Below are 14,613 nucleotides of genomic sequence, written 5' to 3'. Positions count from 1 at the left end.
CCCATCACAGGTATGTGTCAGCCCCCAACTCTCTCCACTTCACAGGTATCTGAAAGACACCAGCTGTCTCCGCATCACAGGTATGTGACAGCCCCCAGGTCTCTCCCTATCACAGGTGTTTGACAGTCCCCATCTCTTTCCCCATCACAGCTGTGTGAGAGCCCCCAGGTCTCTCCCTATTACAGGTGAGTGACAGCCCCCTGCTCTCTCCCCATCACAGGTGTGTGATATCCTCCACGTCTCTCCCCATGACAGGGTAGTGACAGCCCCCAGCACTCTCCCCATCATAGGTATGTGACAGCCGCTAGCTGTCTCCGCATCACAGGTGCCTGACAGCCCCCAACTCTCTCCCCATCACAGGTATGTTACAGCCCCCAGCTGTCTCCACATCACAGGTATGAAACAGCCCCCAGCTCTCTCCCCATTATAGGTGTTTGACAGTCCCCAGGTCTCTACCCATCACAGCTGTGTGACAGCCGCCAGCTCTCTCCCCATCACAGGTGAGTGACAGCCCCCAGCTGTCTCCGCATCACAGGTATGTGACAGCCCCCAGCTCTCTCCGTATCACAGGTGCCTGACAGCCCCCAACTCTCTCCCCATCATAGGTATGTGACAGCCCCCAGCTGTCTCCCCATCAAAGGTATGTGACAGGCCCCATCTGTCTCCACGTCACAGGTCCCTGACAGCCCCCAACTTTCTCCCCATCACAGGTATGTGACAGCCCCCAGCTGTCTCCACATCACAGGTGTGTGACCGTCCCCAGCTGTCTCCATATCACAGGTGTGTGACAGCCCCCAGCCCTCTCCCCTTCTCATTTGGGTGACAGCCCTCAGGTCTCTACCCATCACTGGTATGTGACAACCCCAAGCTGTCTCCACATCACAGGTGCGTGACAGCCCTCAGCTCTCTCCCCATCACAGGTAGGTGGCAGTCCCCATCTCTCTCCCCATCACAGGTGAGTCACAGCCCCCACGTCTCTCCCAATCACAGGTGAGTCACAGCCCCCACCTCTCTCCCCATCACCGGTGAGTCACAGCCCCCAGCTGTCTCCCCATCAAAGGTATGTGACAGGCCCCATCTGTCTCCACGTCACAGGTCCCTGACAGCCCCCAACTTTCTCCCCATCACAGGTATGTGACAGCCCCCAGCTGTCTCCACATCACAGGTGTGTGACCGTCCCCAGCTGTCTCCATATCACAGGTGTGTGACAGCCCCCAGCCCTCTCCCCTTCTCATTTGGGTGACAGCCCTCAGGTCTCTACCCATCACTGGTATGTGACAACCCCAAGCTGTCTCCACATCACAGGTGCCTGACAGCCCCCAACTCTCTCCCCATCACAGGTATGTGACAGCCCCCAGTCGTCTCTACATCACAGGTATGTGACTGCCCCCAACTGTCTCCCCATCACAGGTATGTCACAGCCCCCAGCTGTCTTCCCGTCACAGGGGTGTGACAGCCCCCAGCTCTCTCCCTATCACAGGTGTGTGACAGCCCCCCTTCTCTTCTGGCCACCACTCCCCCATTTGGCCACAGCCTCCTCCTTCCCGATTCCCCACAAAATCCTCACATCTATTCTCTTTACCCTGGGACCCAAACTTCCCCCATGTAAGGCATAGTCACAGCCAAGCCTTGTTCTCGAGAACAGGGGCTTCGCTGGGCTGCTAAGCTCCGTGCTCTTCTACAGAACATATCTTCCATGGATTCTGTCTCTACATGGCTTTGTGTCCTTGATCCTGTCACTAGATCCCTTAGGATCTCAGACCGCTGTCCTACAAAACTAGGCCAGACCCAATGCCCTCTAAAGCCCCTTCTATTTCTGAGACCATGATTCTATGTGTTTTCTCCACAGTAGTCTCCCCCGGTCCTCTCTGTGACCCTTTTGTGTACCGTGTGAAGGTTCAGGGTCATACAGGTGTTCTGTTGTTCCTCCCTCTGCATCTTCAGGTGAGGCCACACACCTGTGTCTTGTCGACACCTCCCCCGAAAGGTTTCCCTGTCTTTGTCCTCTCCTATATGAAGGTCATGAATGAATCACCAATCCCCAAATTCCCTGGCAAATGCCGGTGCTATCAGACAGAGCCTGTGAAAACAGCCTAAATCAAGCCTGTGCTTTGCAGAAGAGATTTCCGACTTAACCATGCAGATTGCAGAAATGAGCAAGAATCTTTAGGAATTGGAGAAGACCAGGAAGCGAGTGCAGCAAGAAAAGTCAGACCTCCAGGCTGCCCTGGAAGAGGTGGAGGCACGTGTCTGAGATGTGAAGGAGGGCGGGGCGCTGAGGAAGGGGACTAGACCACCCCCAGGGGCCCTTCCTGCAGGAGGCACTGGGGCTCCAATGGGAAGAATCCAGCCCCACCCCCACCCTGGGGGGGACCAGCTGCTCTCTGCTGCCTCGCCTCATGAGTGTTCTCTAGTCCATCGTATTTCTCCTATTGAATAAATAAACTTGTTCATTATGTCCTCAACGTCTTCCTCTCAGAAAGCAAGAACTCAATCACCAAACATCCTGAGAGCCAGCTCAGAATCCCTTAGTTTTAACAGAGAGTTATACAAGGTCATCTTTGGCTGCTGGGAATTCTGTGTGGTCCAAAGAGTGCAGGATCCTGATGCAATCACCAGCTGTGGCCAGTGAGGGGCGGATGCTTAAGAGGGTCTAGGGAAATTTGCACTAAGCAGGATAACAGGAGAGCAATTCCTCTGTCTTTCTCTGTCTTTTTTGAGCAGAGGTTGGCTCCTGACTTATGGTCACTATTTAAAAAGACACAGTAATCAAAATTTTTATTAATTGAAAACGATGCTCTGTCCTTCTCAAGACATAAAATTGTTAACAACAAAGCTTCAATTCTAGTTTCATTACTAGTAACAATTTGGGAGCAAACTGTTTGACCTTTTTGAGTACTGTTCTATTTATTTGTAAAATGAGCCTAATAATACCCTTTTTATCCTAATGGGGATGAAAAACCTCATTCAAGAAGGTGGCTGCCCCCGGCAATCCCAATCACTCCTTTACTTTTATCAGGGTTCCTTGAAGCATGAAGAGGGCAAGATTTTGCGTGTCCAGCTAGAGTTGAACCAGCTGAAATCTGAGCTTGACCGCAAGATCACTGAGAAGGAAGAAGAAATCGAGCAGCTGAAAAGAAACAGCCAGCGGGCAGCAAAGGCCATGCAAAGCGTGCTGGATGCTGAGATCTGGAGCCGGAATGTTGCTCTGAGGCTGAAGAAGAAGATGGAGAGAGACCTCAGTGAGATGGAGATTCAGCTGGGCCACTCCAACCGCCAGGTGGCAGAGACCCAGAAACACCTGTGCTCAGTCCAGAGCCAGCTCAAGGTGAGTGCACGGCCCCTGGAGGACCTGGCGGGACCTCAGCCTGCCCTGGGCTCCGGTCTCACCACTGGTTTCTCGTGAACGACTCCCAGCTGCATCTGGATGACACCCTGAGGAGCAGCGAGTACCACAAGGAGCAGCTGGCCCTCGTGGAGCGCAGGAATGGCCTCTCGCTGGAGGAGCAGGAGGAGAGGAAGGTGGCCCTGGCGCGGACGGAGCGCACCCGCAAGCTGGCGGAGCACGAGCTGCTGGAGGCCAGCGACCGCGTGCAGCTCCTTCACTCCCACGTGTGTCCGTCCTCACTCCACTCTGGGTCCACCCTGGAGGCAGGCAGGACCCAGGCTTGATGGAGAGGAGTTCCCACCGCTCCTTCCAGGCTAGCGGTCAAGACAAACTTTCATTAGGCCTAGTTCTTGGAATAACTTGGTCTCTAGATGGACAGATTGCTGAGCTTTCTTTTATCTGAAGATAAAAGATCATGGGGAAATCAGAGCAAGGCATGACAAATTATTGCATAAAAGGGCTGGAAAAGGCTTCACAGAGGCAGTAACATTTAAGCTGCAAGCTTAGAAAATTAGGATTGTCTTTTGAAATAATTACTTTCAGGAAAGTTCAAGAATTCCTTGTTTCATTTCTTATTTTTTTGGACCACACCACATGGCATACGGGATCTTAGTTCCCCAACCAGAGATTGAACCCGCGCCCCGCGCGGTGGAAACACAAAGCCCTAATCACTGGACTGCCAGGGAATTCCCCCAAAATTCCTTGCTTTAAAAACTATTTTTTGAATTAGCCAAAAAACTAGAAGAATACCAACCATATTGTTAGCATTTTGGGATCTCCTATTCTAGGCTCTTGTGTCTATACATAAATATGATATTTTTTGTAAACGTGATCAATCCTTTTGCAACTTTTTTTCATTTAACAACGTCTTGTGAACATATTTCTATATTTTAAAATAGTTTTCTATGATACAGTTTTTTAATGGCAGAAAAGCAGTCCATTTTAGTTGTGTATTATGGCACATTTATTTAATCAGTCTTCTACGGTTGGATATTTTTAGACTGTTCCCAATAAAAATTTTTATGATTAGAAGATTGTATGACTAACTTCTTCATAACTAAATTTTCACATATATCCATGATTACTATTTCCTTAATATTCCTAAAAGTCAGTAAATTCCTGGAAGTATATATTCATGGTCAAAACAGCAAAGACATTTATGATATGTTGTAAATTGGTCTTTAACAAAGTTGTCCCAATTTTTACTCCCGTGGGGAAAATAAGTGAGAGTGCTTAGCTATTATTATTTTTTTTTAATCTTCACCGATTTTATGGTTGAAAATGCCTCATTTTAAAAATTCTTATTTCTTTGATTACTAATGAGGTGGAACATTTTGTCGTATTTGTTGGCTATTTGTATTTCTTCTGGTGTGTCTTAGCTATTTGTACTTTTGCCCTTTTTTCTTAATGATTTGTCTTTTTTACATATTAAGGAAGGAACTATTTTTTCAGTAATGCACATTGCAAATGTTTCCTCGTTTGTCATCATCCTAACAACTCTGTACAATGTTTTGATCATGAGAATTATTTTTCATTTCACATAGTTATGTCAACCATTTCCTTGTTCCAGCACCTTTAACTAAATAATTTATCCTTCCTCAAATATTTGAATGTCCACATTTATCATTTACTCAATTCTTTTATGTACAATTCTCGGGCCTGTTTTGGGATATCTGTCTATCAAAAATGAAAGTCTCTTTAATTTTTTTTCACCTGTGTGAAAAATAAGAAATGGAACGTTCTCGAGCTTGACTTCTTTCCCCACCCAACCCTCTCCCTTCCAATCGTTGTAAGTGTCCAAATGTAGCCCGAACCTCTTATCTAATTTTTCTTGTAGAACACGTGCCTGATAAATACCAAGAAAAAACTGGAAGCTGACATAGCCCAATGCCAGGCAGAGGTGGAGAAGTCTATCCAGGAGTCCAAAAATGCAGAGGAGAAGGCCAAGAAGGCCGTCATGCATGTGCGCTCCATTCTTTCTTATCAGAGATGCTGTCTGGAGATAAGAAAGGGGCTTCTACGCCGCCCCTTTGGGACCTGCAAGTAGGTTTCCTCTCCTCACCCCTGCATTCAGTCAGTGGTGGCTTCCCGGAGAGACGGAAGGAGACAGAGCCTCAGCAGAGGCAAAGTGGGAGGGGAACCATGCAGCATCAGCGGTGGCTGCGGCAAGGAGGAAAGCATCAGCGTGCCTAGTACCAGCCTCACAGCACCCTCCGTGTGCCCGCATAGGAGGGGTGGGTGGCCCACTGATGCCTCTTGTGAACTTAACCAGGCGGCCATGATGGCCGAGGCGCTGACAGAGAAGGAGCAGGACACCAGCGCCCACCTGGAGCGGATGAAGAAGAACCTGGAGCAGACGGTGAAGGACCTGAAGCACCGCCTGGACGAGGCTGAGCAGCTGGCCCTGAAGGGTGGCAAGAAGCACATCCAGAAGCTGGAGGCCAGGGTGGGTCTCTCAATCTCTCTGAATCCGGAAAGTGAAAACGGCACTCCCCGATCCTTCTCTCTTCTTGTATATTGACTCCCATCCTTATCCTGTGGCTGGGGACAGCCACCCAATATCGTCAGTAGGTCCTGAGGTAATTAACATCCCCCAAGACTGACTATATAAGTATCTTTCTTGATTGTAGGTACGTGAGCTTGAAGGAGAGGTAGGTTGAAAGTGAGCAGAAACGTAATGCTGAGGCTGTTAAAGGTTTGCGGAAACACGAGAGAAGAGTAAAGGAACTCACCTACCAGGTAAGGGGAAGAGCTTTCTAGAATATCCAGACTTCCTGCACAAAAGGAAATTGAAAACCTGGTGACTATGTGGTACTCACAAACAGCTACATGTTAACTCGATATACATAAGGGGCAAATGACACAATCACCTATCACAGACCCTTTCCTAAGCTAGGAAAATCAGGAAGGCCTTTAGAAAATCGTGTAAGTGAGGAAAGAATACAGGTTTCAAAGACAGATAAACTGGTATTAGTCCTAGTTTGGCCTCTTACTTTTTAAACTCGGATAGGTTACCTAACACTCTCAACCTTAATTCATCACCTGTAAAATAGAATAAAAACATCTACTCACCAGAGTAGGCAGGTAAGGATTAGAGACGTGTATAACTCTGCAATATAGTGCCTGCACACAGTGGACATTTAACAAGAGTGGCTACTGTTAATACTATGAAGGAAGCCTCAGAGTTGACCACATTTACCCCAGGCCCACCTGCCATCATATCAAAGTGATTTACTTCACCACCTGTAGTGGGTTGATTTTGTTGGATTCAATGCAGACCATTTTTTTCAAACTTCCAGACTGAGGAAGACCGCAAGAATGTTCTCAGGCTGCAAGACCTGGTAGATAAATTACAGGCAAAGGTGAAATCATACAAGAGACAAGCTGAGGAGGCTATAAGTATCTTTAAGCCCTTGAGGGAAGAAGAAAACTTCGTTGGGGGTAGAAAGTATATTAAGAGAATGTGTTAATGAGAAAGAAAGAGACCAAGTAAGAATATGTCATTCTTATTTTAAGAGAGAGGATATAAATATGAATTTACCCCCAAATCCTAATTATAGAATAAGACCTCAAGACGAGATATTTTTATTATTAAGCAATTTGTAGGGGTTGGGGGAAAAAAAGAAAATTCCAAATAACCCACCTTACTTGATAGCTGCAAAGAATATCCAGCAGAAAATCTAACACCATGATAAATATCCCTCTCCCTCTAGAAATGCACAAAATCAATTGTTCCCAAAAGCCAAACAGAAATCTTTTACCCCAGCTGACTCCTTCCCTCACTACCACTGTCATCAGCAGGGACTTATCCCTGCACATTCGCTGTAGCAAATTAGGATGTGTTGGGAGATTCTCCAGCTTCACTTTTCCTGGTTGTTCCCCACTCTTCCAGACACAATGTAGTGGGTAAGAGGTAAGAAAAGGGAACACGAAAGGGAGAGGCACGAATGGTAGTAAGTGCAACCAACAAAGGGCATACTTTCTTCCTATCCCCATCCCCCCACCCGCAGCGTCTCTGTATACCAGAGTTAAAATATATGGCAAAAACACTTCAACTGGGATTTTCCCAAAGTCAGAATTTGACCTTACATTTACTGTCTAACCTCTGTGAGCGAGCGCACATGGGTCTCTTCCTCCTTTCCACTCAGTCCATACATCGTAAGTAGACTGCACGTATACATGGGTTTGACATAATGAGCTCGTCTCTTCCATTTCAAAACTATTTCTTCTTTCATTCTTTAGAGTAAAAAATGTAACTGAAGTTACAAGTTCTGTCTGGATTTGAAATCCGATATGACAAACAAACCGTAAGAAGGAAATATCTGAGTTGAGGAAATAATCCTGTTTGTGACAAGTGCAATGAGAACCACAAAGTCTAACTCTCACAACTTTATACTTAGGAGGAACAATCCAATGCTAATCTTGACAAATTCTGCAAGCTCCAGCACGAGCTGGAGGAGGCCGAGGAACGGGCTGACATTGCCGAGTCCCAGGTCAACAAGCTGCGGGTGAAGAGCCGGAAGATTCACACACAAGTCAGTGCAGAGTGAACACATCTGCCTGATGCTGCCAAGGGGCTGAAGAAATGCACAAAATGTGCTATTTTGGGTCACTTGCTTTGTGATGTTTTTCTCCTCATGTTGAATAAATAAAAACTACAGTGAACTGATAAACTGAACCAGACTCATTTACTTCCAAAATTACTTATTCTCAAACACAGTTCTCACCTAGCTATTATTATTCTAACATTATATATGGCTTTGTGGAACATTCAATATCTGTACCTCCCTCACCACCCCGCATCCCCTTTCCCATCTCCAGCTCCACCACACACACACACTATTATCTTTTACTGGACTTAATTTTATTAAGTCTCTCTAGACTGTTACAAATGACTAAGGAAACCACTCACTGAGGTTACGCCTTCAGACAGGACACACTCATGCACCCACTCCACAGGTGGTTACTGAGCATCTACTATGCGCCGGGCCCTGCTCTCAGTACTATGGGAATAGCAGTGAACAAAGCATAGTTCCCTCCCTCTGGGAACTTATATTCTGCAAGGAAAGAAAGGCAGTCAACAAATAAGAAGCTGTGTCTACTATATTTAAAATAGATAATCAACAAGAACCTAGTGTATAGCACAGGGAACTCGGCTCAGTATTCTCTAATAACCTAAACGGGAAAAGAATTTGAAAAAGAATGGATACTTGTATGGGTATAAGTGAATCACTCTGCTGTACACCTGTAACTAACACATCATTGTTAATCAACTATACTCCAACATAAAATTTTTGTAAAAAGATCTACAAAAAAAATAAGAAGCTGCGTAATGTGTCAGGTAAGTGCTCATGAGAAATAAAAAAAGTAAGAGGGAGGCAGTTAGTACTATGTAGAGAGGAGTCAAGCAAGGCCTAAGAAAAACACATTTGAGCTGAGACCTGAAGGAAGCAAGAGTATTCCAGGCAGAGGGAACAAAAGAAAATGCAAAGGCCCTGAGGCAGGGGCAGTTTGGCATGTCCCAGGGACAGGAAGGAGGCCAGCAGGGCTAGAGGAGAATGAGCAAGATAGTTACGGCATAAGAGAGGAACCTGGGACCCCAGGGATCATGTAGGGCTTCAGGGCCACCTGAGGACTTTTTTCTTCACTCAGAGTGAGATGGGAAATCTTTGGAGTGTTTTGAGCAGAGGAGTGATATTAACACACATTTTAAAAGAATCACTCTGGGGACTTCCCTGGTGGCGCAGTGGTTGAGAATCTGCCTGCCAATGCAGGGGACACTGGTTCGAGCCCTGGTCCTGGAAGATCCCACATGCCGCGGAGCAACTAAGCCCATGCACCACAATTACTAAGCCTGTGCTCTAGAGCCTGCAAGCCACAACTACTGAGCCCGCATGCTGCAACTACTGAAGCCCTCATACCTAGAGCCCGTGCTCTGCAACAAGAGAAGCCACAGCAATGAGAAGCCTCTGCACCGCAAGGGAGAGTAGCCCCCTCTCGCCGCAACTAGAGAAAGCCCGTGCGCAGCAAAGAAGACCCAACACAGCCAAAATGAATAAATAAATAAGTCTTAAAAAAAAAAAAAAAGAATCACTCTGCTGCATTGAGAATACACTGAAGGGGGCAGAGGTCGAAACTGTGAGACCAGTTAGGAGCCTACTGCAAAATAAAAGATAAAAAGTGACAGTGGCTTAGACCAGAGAGATAGGCACTGGGAGATGACGAGAAGCAGATGGATTCTAGATGTACTGTGAAGGTAGCGCACATAGGGTTTTCTGACAGATTGGATGGATGAGTGGGTGAGAGAGAGAGAGAGAGAGAGAGAGAAAGGACTTATGAAAAGAGGAAGAATAAAACAAGATAGATTTAGTGCAGTATAAACATGAGGAGTTTGGTATCTAGAAAGAGAGGAAGCAGTAGAACAAAAATACAATCTAGACAAAAATTGTACTTTATGCACTCCTGTCCCTCTTCCACCTTCTACCATCCACACTCCCTTGCCTCCCAACCCCTATCAGCCTCACTCCTTTACAGTATAAACTGCACAGGCCTCAATCGCAAAAATGTCTAAAATTAATAACAGTTTAAAACAAAAAAATTCAAAATACTCTCCTAAATTAAATTTTGGATCAAAGAGGAAACCAAAAGTAGAATCACAAAAACTTCTAGAAGTAAACATAAGAGTAAATCTTTGTGACCTTGGTTTACACAAAGATTTCTTAGATGCCAACACCAAAAACACAAGTCATGAGAGAAAAAATTGATAAACTGGATTTCATCAAAATTCAGTTTCTGCACTTTGAAAAACACTGTTAAACAGAATGAAAGGACAAGCCACCGACTGAGAAAAAGTATTTGCAAATTATACCCCTGATAAAGGACTTGTGTCTAGAATACATACAGAAATCTATATCTTCACTAAAAAGAAAACAAATCACCCAATTTTTAAAGAACCAAAAGATTTAAACAAACATTTCACCAAAGAAGATATACACAGAGCACATGAAAAATGCTCATCATGAATCATTAGGGGACTAATAATTAAAACATAATGAGATATCACAACACACCTATTACAATGACTAAAAGTCCAAGTGTTGGCCAAGAGGTGGAGGTACTGGACCTCTCACACCAGCTAGTGGTCATGTAAAACAGCATAACCATTTTGGAAAATAGTTTGGCAGTCTCTTAAAAAGTTAAGAAATTACCCATTTGTTCCAGTCGTTCCACTTCTAGGTATTTACTCAAGAGAAATGAAAACGTATGTCCACACAAATATTCACAGCATATTTATCTGTAATAGCCCCAAACTGAAAACCACCCAAATGGCCATTAACAGGTGAATGGATAAACACATTATGGTAAATCCATATAATGTAATACTACAAAATGATAAAAAATAAACTATTGGGCTTCCCTGGTGGCGCAGTGGTTAAGAATCCGCCTGCCAATGTAGGGGACACGGGTTCGAGCCCTGGTCCAGGAAGATCCCACATGACGTGGAGCAACTAAGTCCATGCACCACAACTACTGAGCCTGCGCTCTAGAGCCCGAGAGCCACAACTACTGAAGCCCACGCACCTAGAGCCCGTGCTCCACAACAAGAGAAGCCACCGCAATAAGAAGCCCGCACACCGCAACGAAGAGTAGCCTCAGCTCGCCGCAACCAGAGAAAAGCCCGCCCGCGGCAACGAAGACCAAATGCAGCCAGAAACAATAAATAAATAAAATAATAAAATAAATATTTTTTTTTTTTAAATGATAAAAATAAACTATTAACACACACAAAAACATGGATAGATCTCAAAATAATAATGCTGATGGAAAGTAGCCAGACCAAAAAAGTGTAGACTCTATTATTCCATTTATATAAAATTCTAGGGAAAAAAAAATGAATCTATAGTGACTGAAAGCTGACTAGTGGTTGCCTAGGGATAGAGAGGCAGGATTTATGGGAGGCACAGGAGGACAGTAGGATGTATTACAAAGGACCAGGAGGAAACTTTGCGGGTGATGGACATGTTCATTATCTTGATTCAGATGATGGTGTCACAGTGTCTACATATGTCGAGACTCTTTAAATGTGTACAGTTCGTTATACATCAATTATATCCCCATAAAGCTGTTAAAATTTTTCATTGGGGGAAATACTACAATTATAATGCTTTGGGAAAATAATAATTAGGATACTGTATGTCCAACTTTAAAGCCAGAGTTATAATTTTTGATAGGAATTACATTAAATCTATTTACCAGTTTGGGGAAAATTAGCTTACTATATTGATTCTTCCAATTCGTGAATAAAGTATGTTTTTCCATTTATTCAGATCCTCTTCAATTTCTGTCTTCCTTGTTTTACAGTTTCCAGCATACAAGTCCTGTACATGTTTTGTTAGATTTACACCTAAATTCTTTTTCTTTCTTTTTGTTTTTAAGTAATTGTAAATTGTATTGTACTTCTTGTTTTTTTTTTTTTTTTTTTTTTTGGCTGCATTGGGCCTTTGTTGCTGCACGCAGGCTTTCTCTAGTTGCAGCGAGCGGGGGCTGCTCTTCATTGCGATGCGCAGGCTTCTCACTGCGGTGGCTTCTCTTGTTGTGGAGCACGGGCTCTAGGCACACGGGCTTCAGTAGTTGTGGCTCTCGGGCTCTAGAGCATAGGCTCAGTTGTTGTGGTGCACGACCTGAGTTGCTCCATGGCGTGTGGGATCTTCCCGGACCAGGGATCAAACCTGTGTCCCCTGCATTGGCCGGCAGATTTTTAACCACTGCGCCACCAGGGAAGTCCCTGTATTTCTAATTTTGGTGTCCACATGTTCACTGCTAGCATACAGCCTAAAGAAATACAACTGATTTTTGTATGTTTATGTTATACCCTGAAACCCTACTGAACTCACTTCATAGTTCTGAGTTTGGGGGGAAATTCTTTGGGATTTTCTACATCAACAATCATGTACCTCAGAAAACAACCACTTAAGGTGAATCTAAATTAATTAAAATGAAGTCCAAAATTACACAGTAAATTGTGGGGAAAAAGTCTGATTGGGATTTTATCATAAAAATCAAGCCAGAACCACTGAAATAAATTTATTTTCTCTTATACTTCACAAGATTTACGTTACAACTGCATCTCTGTTAATTCTTAGAACAAAGAATGAATCAATGTTGGAGTTGGGAGGAAAGGAACATCCTTCTCACAATCTTGTATGATGTGGCACCCTTTATGTTTAACTTTTGCAATGCAATCATAAAGAATGCCCTTTTTTGCAAAAACTATATGATGTCTTCATTGATATTTTAAGGGTCTTCCTAATCCTTTGATCCTAAACTCACTCCCTTGAAGCACTTATTGGATCATCATTGTCCATGTTCAGAATTTTATAATTATTAACTAGTTCAGTGCTGCTGCATCACCCTGGCCAGTGGCTTTGCAAAATTTAAGCAGGTTTCTAATACCACTTTCATCAACTTCATTAAATTCTGAAAATTTTGCAGTATTTGTCATTTTATTTTGCAGTCATGTTGCACTGACTATTGCATATTTACAACACCTGATAATCAGTATGCTCATGTACTAGGGAATAACAAAACTGACTCCATATCAGATCTGTTTCTTTTACTTTAACCTTTGTACTTTGTTTTTGCTACAACTTAATGTTGCCTATAGCCTGAAATATACAGGATAGCCAATTCTCAAGGCTCTGGCCTTTACAGGTGTAACACTTTTCCATTCATAGAGAGATAAAAAGTTGCAGAACAGAGAATAACGTTTGTCTTGTTGGGAGGTTTACAGGAACAGCATGACCTGACCTAAGTGGACAGCTACAAGAACAAAGGATTCCGACACCAAGTTTGCAACAGCTAACAACACTCCCTCCCCTTTTAGTATAAAAAAAGCCTGAATTCTACCTCGGGGAAGATGGTTCTAGCCCATCTTACCTGAGGACCCTAGCCCACCATCTTCTCGGTCTGCTGGCTTTCCGAATAAGGTCACTATTCCTTGCCCCAACCACTCGTCTCTCGATTTGTTGACCTGTTGTGCGGCAAGCAATATGAGCTTGGGCTCCATAACGATCATTAGAGAATACTTATTGTTTTCTTATGCCACATCACTACTGTGGAGACTCTAATAACAGGCATTGTACTACTGCAAACCTTAAAACAGTCATACCCTTTGCCCAGAAAGTCTATTCTATAAATATCGTAAAGATATGCATAAACATATGCACACATATGTTTACAGGAATATTTAAAAGAAAAAAAAATTAGCGCACCCTAAGTGCCCCAAAATAGAAAACTGAGTACAGTCATAGGATGGAACGATATGTAACTAGTAAAAATCATGATGTAGAAGAAGACTTAATATCATGGTAAAATTTCCCATAATCTGTTAAGTTGCAAAGGCAGAATACAAAACCATGCTTACGCTTACAGGCTGATACCCTAATTGTGTATTTGTTTAAAGCACGTGTTTAAAAAAAAAAAAACAAAACTGTGTGTGTATTTACAAACATAAAAAAAAGTGTAAAAGGACTTAATCCAAACTCCGGTAGAGATTACTTCTATGCTAAAATCTTAGGAGTGATTTAAATTTTTCCTTCAGTATGTTTGATTATGTTTTTCAATCTTTCTACAATGTGTACCTCACTTTGGGAATTTTTTTAAAGGCTCGTATTTTTTAAATACAATAAATAAAAGGAACGTGCTTCTTAAGAGGACTTCATACCCAATTCTCATCAAAGACATGGGTATAACTGACAAGAGAAAGGTGAAGAGGAGAGGGTCATTTGATGGACGAGACCATTAGCACAACTACTAAAAGCTGTTGCCTTTCAGCCAAGTTTTCCATAAGCATTACCATTCCAGGGCTAACACAGTAGCTGTCGGTGAGCAAACTTAAATTCTGCCTCCTGGCTGTGACAGAGGTTTGGGCACATGTTACATTGACACCAGTGTCCCCAGGCACCTTCACTGCGGACTTAGTCGGTCCCATTTTCCTAAGTGGGAGGCTGAAGAATCAGCTGTGGGCAGATGCAAAGAACCTTACTTCCTTAAGGATGGAATTTACCAGCCTGATTCCTCCCTCCTGGCTCCAAGCGCCACCAAGATGCTGCTTCCGGAGCCCACGAGAGAAAAAGAAAGCCTCTTCGCTGATGAAGGAGAAATACATTCCCCTTGGGGAACACACCCAAAACAGGGCTTTTCTTATATTATAGTAGCCTGACCTT

General features: G+C 43.9%; 1 protein-coding gene across 1 annotated transcript; it reads left to right on the top strand.

Moving 5' to 3' along the window:
* Nucleotides 1–2,174: 2,174 nt before the first annotated feature.
* Nucleotides 2,175–6,776, top strand: LOC309620879 (myosin-13-like). The gene is made up of 7 exons (XM_082377711.1): nucleotides 2,175–2,242; nucleotides 3,020–3,328; nucleotides 3,418–3,612; nucleotides 5,226–5,431; nucleotides 5,661–5,834; nucleotides 6,019–6,127; nucleotides 6,688–6,776. Exons 2-5 carry the CDS (start codon nucleotides 3,164–3,166, stop codon nucleotides 5,668–5,670), a joined length of 576 nt encoding a protein of 191 aa, XP_082233837.1. The 5' UTR covers nucleotides 2,175–2,242; nucleotides 3,020–3,163; the 3' UTR covers nucleotides 5,671–5,834; nucleotides 6,019–6,127; nucleotides 6,688–6,776.
* Nucleotides 6,777–14,613: the final 7,837 nt, after the last annotated feature.

Source organism: Balaenoptera borealis (assembly GCF_965194805.1).
Source record: "Balaenoptera borealis genome assembly, chromosome: X".
Taxonomy (NCBI): Eukaryota; Metazoa; Chordata; class Mammalia; order Artiodactyla; family Balaenopteridae; genus Balaenoptera; species Balaenoptera borealis.
Note: the sequence above shows the minus strand (reverse complement) of the source record. Positions and strands in the feature narration are given on the sequence as shown.